Source organism: Mchenga conophoros, linkage group LG6 (assembly GCF_057382185.1).
Source record: "Mchenga conophoros isolate Kocher_MC1m ecotype Shallow Benthic linkage group LG6, M_conophoros_male_GT1.1, whole genome shotgun sequence".
NCBI lineage: Eukaryota > Metazoa > Chordata > Actinopteri > Cichliformes > Cichlidae > Mchenga > Mchenga conophoros.
The window spans coordinates 1-6,891 of NC_140531.1; the positions used below are offsets into that span (position 1 = coordinate 1).

General features: G+C 41.7%; 1 protein-coding gene across 1 annotated transcript; it reads right to left on the bottom strand.

The window, feature by feature from the left end:
• Positions 1-2,202: 2,202 nt before the first annotated feature.
• LOC146571735 (zinc finger protein 862-like) lies at positions 2,203-3,746 on the bottom strand. The gene is made up of 2 exons (XM_085278409.1): positions 2,876-3,746; positions 2,203-2,720 (listed from the first exon to the last, which is right to left on the bottom strand). The coding sequence occupies exons 1-2, from the start codon at positions 3,744-3,746 to the stop codon at positions 2,203-2,205; spliced, it is 1,389 nt and encodes a 462-aa protein (XP_085134535.1).
• Between the last annotated feature and the right edge of the window lie 3,145 nt (positions 3,747-6,891).

The following is a 6,891-nucleotide window of genomic DNA, read 5'->3' on the forward strand; positions in this document are numbered from 1 at the left end:
GAGATGCCCCCAAGGGTGGTGGAGAATGACCGAGCTAAGATCCTGTGGGACTTCCAGATACAGACGGACAAAATGGTGGTGGCTAACCAACCGGACATAGTGGTGGTAGACAAACAGAAGAAGACGGCCGTAGTGATCGATGTAGCGGTTCCGAATGACAGCAATATCAGGAAGAAGGAACACGAGAAGCTGGAGAAATACCAAGGGCTCAGAGAAGAGCTCGAGAGGATGTGGAGGGTGAAGGTAACGGTGGTCCCCGTGGTAATCGGAGCACTAGGTGCAGTGACTCCCAAGCTAGGCGAGTGGCTCCAGCAGATCCCGGGAACAACATCGGAGATCTCTGTCCAGAAGAGCGCAGTCCTGGGAACAGCTAAGATACTGCGCAGGACCCTCAAGCTCCCAGGCCTCTGGTAGAGGACCCGAGCTTGAAGGATAAACCGCCCGCAGGGGCGTGCTGGGTGTTTTTATATATATATATATATATATATATATACATATATTAGTGCTGTCAAAATTATCGCGTTAATTGTTAAGATCAACGCGAAATGTTTAATGCATTAAAAAAATTTAACGCTGATTTTGTTTTTTTATTAATTTCCTGTAATCTAAGACCTTTAAATTCATGAGCACCTCTGGAGGAGGGGGCAACAGTGTGCTATGCTGGCGTTTGGCCTGACAGAAATGATTAGAAGAAGAAGAAGAAGAAGTGACACCATGCTACTATCTAGCTAACACTAGCTAACACACGCAAGCATGGACGAGGGCGGACTTTTGGGTGGAAAGTTTCTCTTTAAGAAGTTGCCTGATGGCTTGTTGGACAAAACGAGAGTAAGATGCACAATTTGCAACGCTGAATTCAAGTATCACAGAAGCAGTTCATCACTGGCGTATCACCTGAGAGCAAAACACCCAACTGAATCCACCTCTACGGGACCTCGCCAGTCTACGCTTCAGGAGTATGGTGCTTGTGGACGAATAACAAAAAATGTGAGAGAAAAGGTAACCAATTCCTTGGTTGTTTGGATAGCTAAAAACTGCCGACCAGTTAGCATAGTAGAAGATGATGGACTGAGAGAAGTCATTCGTGCTGCATCAGGAGATGAGTGTTACAATCTGCCCTCGAGAGGAACCATTGTGTTGAGACTGCACACTTTGTATGGGGACCAGAGGGCTCAGCAGTCCAGCAAGCTTGTGCAAGTAAGGAATGTCGCTCTCACCGGAGACCACTGGACTTCGGTGAACAACGATAATTACTTAAAATATAAAGAATAAAAAAATGTAATTGGAGCCAGGCTATTAATAAAGTAATTGAGATTAATCGCAATTAATAACAGAAAATTGTGAGATTAGTTAGTTAATTTTTTTTAATCTATTGACAGCACTAATATATATATATATATATATTTATTTATTTATTTTTTAGGGGTGCAACGATACACAAAATTCACGGTTCGGTTCGATACTTTGGTTTCACGGTTCGATATTTTTTCGATACAAAAACATGTTCATGCCTTTTTAATTTGTCATTTATTAAAATTATAAATATATATTTTAACTCAAAAGTACAGTTTTTAAATTTAACCCTAACCCTTGTGCGTGTTTTTTATTTTGACAGCGAATTCGCACCTGCGGACCACTTATGTGCAGCCCTGGTTATTTAGCTCGTCATATTGCAGCCACAGAAATTATTTTGTCCATGAAACCATAAAGCTGCACTTTCTTTTTGCCTCATAGTCTGATTTGTCATAACTTCTCCGTTTTGTGGTAAGCTTTTCTTTGGCTGTCACTTCTTCACCCTGACCTGTCTTATTTGGCTCAGCAGAACTAAAATATATATCGTGCTGCTTTTACACACACACTCACATAAGCTCAGCGATTCTCTGCGCGATCAACCTCTCACATGTTTAAGCTTGCTGCGGGAGATTTCACTTGTCATGTTTGCATAGTAAGCAGGGCTCGCAAAATTTTAAAATCCCTGGTAGCCCTTCGGGCAGACACTCTTTAGTTTTTGGTAGCCCGAAATAAATTTGAGTAGCCCGAATAAAAAAAGATTATTTTTATTGTATAATATTGTAAAGGAAACAAAACATCAATCAAAAAATTGTTAAAACACAAATTACAACAACTGTGTAAACATTACAATCAACTCAAATATCTGGTTCTAATTAAACAGAATTTTCTGTGAACTTGTTAGAACATGAATTAGTCTGTGTCAGATCCTGAATCTGAAATTTCCACTGAAGTCTCGGATGAGAAAATGCCACTCGACGTTGAGGGCATAGCATCTCCTTCATCAGCTTTCTCTTCCTGTGCATTGCCCTCCATTTCACTGCTCTTTGTTCTTGTCGGGGTTTTATGATCCAGGTGTCTTGAACCTTTTCCAGAAAACATCCAGAAACGAATCGACTTGTCAGGGCAAAAAGATTCAACTGTTTCCCCATTAATGGAGAGTTGCATGCAGTCATTCAGTGTTTCAGGGTGTAGAGAGGTACGATGTGTTGTCTTCACTCGGTTCATGCAAGAAAATCCTCTCTCACAGATGGCTGTCGATGGACTAAGTGTCAGCATTAATTTCACCAGCAACAAGATATGAGAGAGATGTTCTGGATTCTCAGAGAGGAGATCTCTGTACAAGCAATCTACTTTGCGACCCCGGCGTTCTGCAAGCCACACTTTTAGATCCATCCATTCTTGTGGAATTTTCTCTTTCTCTTCTGCATCTAGCAAATAGGCAAAATGTGTGACAAGATAATCCACCTCTTCATCCCCATAATTTGCTAGTTCTTCTCTGGGGTAGGGAAGAGTGGAAGGGTCAAAAACCTTGAAACAAGAGAGAGGCTTTTCATGGAGATTTTTAAATCTGTTGTCCATGTACTTGACTGTGTTGTCTTCTGGATCTCTGCACCAAAGGTGTCTTTGTCTGTTCCCTCACCTCTTCTAGCAGGTCGCTGACTTTTTGTTAGCTGAGTTCCACAGTAGCAAATGCTACCATCCTGGTTCGCTGTGAACTTTGTGTCCAAGGTTTTCTGATATTCTCCTGGTTTTGTTTTTAGGCTGAGTAAGCGTGATGTTGTGCTCTCAACTAACTGATTTGTTCGTGTGATGTTTAGGTTATCATGCTGAAAATCAGTAGAGCACTTGGATAAGATGGTACTGTAGTCCAACATGAAATGCAGGAAGCGAACAAATTTCTCAGTCTTCATCTCCTGCACCACCCCCTTAGCCTTGGCTGCATCCTCGGCTTTGACATCACTTCCTTCTGCCATGTTCTCCATATGAACAACAGTGGGAGTGTAATTTTTTTCCACAGCCTTTAGACATCTCAGCCGGCTTGGAAGCCACCGTGTGCTCTTCAGCCCACTGAAATGTGCCAGCATCTCATTTAGCAGTTCACTTATTTCTGTCAGCTCTCTTCGCTTCTTTGGGGAATAGTAGTACATCTTAAAGATGGTTTTCAGTGTATCTTCAAATTTCACCAGGTACTCACAGCCTTTCACGCTATCCAGCACGGCTAGCTCTAGTTTGTGTGCCACACAGTGGATTGTTATGATGTGGGGTATCCTCTGTTTCAGTCTCCCAGCTACTCCTGTTTTCTCACCCATCATCACTGCAGCACCATCAAAATTTGCACACACTACTTTCTTTTTCCATGTGTCCTCTCTGATACCCATGGTGTTCACTGCTTCATCAATAGCCTCTAAAATACCTGCAGCATTTGCACTCTTGACTGGCTGACATTTGATCATGTATGTGGCTATGTCACCATTATCCCTCACATACCTGACGTGAACCAACTCCTGTTCTATTATACCAGTGTCTGTACTGCCATCTGCAAGAATGGATAAGAACCTGCTTTCTTGAATTTCCTTTTCAATCTGGTCTCTTGAAGTTTGTGCTATTGCTCCAATAAACTCTCTGCAAGCATGGTCATTGAGGTAAGTGGAACCAAGATCTAGGCCATTTGCTTTCTGAAGTTTGCAAAGACTGCTAAATTTTGCCAGTGGTAGTTCACTCTTTGCAACATAGTACGCAGTTCTAAACAGCTTTTTCAGGACTTCTTGTTGTGCTTGGTTTATTTTTAGTATGGTTTTTGCAATTGGTGTTTGTTCTGGGACAGATGCTGCAGACTGAGCACTAATGCATTTCTTGTGATGCAGAGATTTCTCATGAGTTCTGATGGGGTCTTTCCTAAAATTACTAGTCCCAGTAACAAAGGCGCTTGTCGACTCAGCAATAGAGGGAAACTCACGACACACCCGGCAGAACATCATGTTATTTACCTTGTCATATTCCAGCCACAGAAATTCTTTTGTCCATGAATCCAAAAAACTGCGCTTTCTTTTTGCCTCGTAATCTGATTTATCATAACTTTTCCGCTTTGTGGTAGGCCTTTCTTTGCCTGTCCCTTCTTCATCCTGACCTGTCTTTTTTGGCTCAGCAGAACTAAAATACCTGCGTAAATCCATCTGTCTTTACACATGCCAGAGATTTTTTTTTTAAAATTCTCTGCGCAGTCAACCTCTAGCACGTTTAAGCTTGCTGCGGGAGATTTCACGTGCCACGTTTGAAGAGTAAGCTAGTGAGTGATGTTGTGTCCTGTCTGACTATACCATATTGCACCACTAGAGGGTGGTGTCGTGAAATAAGAGGAAAGTGCAGTCGGGAAATTGAAGAGTTAGAATATAGTTAAGACGGCTATCTGATAACTCGATATGTCTCCCTGTTACCTCTACGATGTAAAGTTATGTGCTGCATTCATTAAAGAGCACTGTTCTTTGATGAGGACTCAGCTAATTACTCAGCTACATTTGCGAAAGAAAGCATGGCATTGTCATATATTTTTACTTCCTATGATAGCCCGACGGGCAGGGCTGAGATAGATTTTGGTAGCCCGACTGGAAATATCACTAGCCCCGGGACGTCGGGCTAGCGATTTTGCGAGCCCTGGTAAGCTAACGATTAATAAGACGATGTCAGAGGAATTGGTGCACAAATTATCATCACTCACAGATCAGTGCTGTCGCTCTCTATACACAGTTCGCACGATTGCAAAGTGAAAGCAAAAAAACAAGCGCAAATTCAAACGTGATTTCAATATGTCACATATTGACAGTGGCTCACTAATGCCAATGACATAATTACCCAGCTACATTTCTGAAAGAATGCAAAAGCATTGACATATATTTTTCCTCCCTACAATAGCCCGACGGGCAGGGAAGAGATAGATTTTGGTAGCCCGACTGAAAAAATCGCTAGCCCCAGGACGTCGGGCTAGCGATATTGCAAGCCCTGTATCTGATTGAGGAATCACTCATCTTTGGAAAAGAGAGTTTATTACAGAGAAATGTCTCTTTCCAAAATAAAAGCTATACTATCCGCTTCTTCTGGGCTATATTCTCAGCAGCATAAGGAGAATCATGTGCTAACAGCTGTCTAAATGACTCGGCTAAAGTTAGTAGCATGCTTGTTGTTTTTGTCTTTGCACTAGGATGATGTCGGCGTAAATGTGCAGTCATATTCGTCGTGTTCCCACTAGTGCTTTCAGGTTGATCTCGTTGAAATGACCTTAACGCCACAACACGGCAAATCTCCGTTAACGAGCTACCGCCGATCGCCCCGTGCATGGGGCTAGACGGCCAACACGTTAACGAGCTAACTGCGCTAACACACTAGTTCCCACCCATGTAATTGAGCATTGCATGGCACATCCAACATACTGTTTTACTTTAGTTCATGACTCGCTTACCTTCAGGGTCATACTTCACATGAAAACCAAAATAATTCCAAACGCCAGATCTGAATGTTGCAAGGAGAGCTTAACTTCTGTCTCGCTAGCTTGCCCTGTGCTCTTCCTTCTGACTATGCTGTCTGTGTTGAGCGCTCAGTGGATCTGCGCTCGACAGTGCAGCCTAGGCGGAGTAGTCGAACGCAGATTCACTGAGCGCTCAACACAGACAGCATCGTCAGAAGAAAAGTTGATAAAATAAATTACAAATGTTGTATTGTTCGATACATATGCGTACCGAACCGAAAGCACTGTATCGAACGGTTCAATATCGATACGAATATCGTTGCACCCCTAATATATATATATATTCCCACCAAAACTAAAATCACAGAAGGGGGATTTCAATTCTCATTAGAAATGAATAATATTTTCCATGTGTGACTTACCACTTCCTGCAGCTCTGAAGAAGATTTTATACAAGAAGATAAAAAAAAATTGAACTTTGTATCCATCACTAATAGGGAAGATTCTTTCATGGTCAGACAGAAAATATACATCAGATTCAAAACACAGCTTTATTTTAAATGGAAATATCACTTTTACTGTAAACACACGGGTCAAGTTTCCAAGTCTTCTGCTTGTGTACAGCTGCACACCTCCAGTGTATGCATTCATCAAGTAAGACATCCTTTTTATTACATTATATAATGAGATCCCTGGAAGAGGATCTATGGATGGCCTTCCCCCTGACTAATCAGTTAAATGTTGTATCAATCTTCAATCCATTTTACAGATAGAATTTAACCCATGGTTTAGTTTCCCCAAGTGTTTAGCCCCAAAGTAATTGGCTGTGGGATTAGAATTAGTGAGGAGATTAGTGATTGATTAGCTAATTATGATAATACGACGAGTTATATAGAAATGGTTGTGTAAATTTCTGCACCAACTAAAGAGTGGGAGGGATGGCAGAGAATGTTTTAAGACAGGGAAAGCGATAGGTGAGACGAGGATTTGGAGTCTGTGTGCACTAATTATACAGATCCAAAGATTTTTGTGTGTTTGTGCACGTCTTCCATTTTCCAGTGGAGCATAAGGGTATGTTGCTCATCCAATTTTAAAGCAGAACACAGAATTATCACAGTCAGCAGTGCTGCCTCTTATAA

What these genes read in the sequence shown, in the direction of transcription:
- LOC146571735 (XM_085278409.1), bottom strand. Translation starts at nt 3,746, where the DNA reads ATGATCAAATGTCAGCCAGTCAAGAGTGCAAATGCTGCAGGTATTTTA. An exon ending in CCAGAAGACAACACAGTCAA is followed by an intron (nt 2,721 to 2,875) that starts GTACATGGACAA and finishes CCTATTTGCTAG; the next exon opens with ATGCAGAAGAGAAAGAGAAA.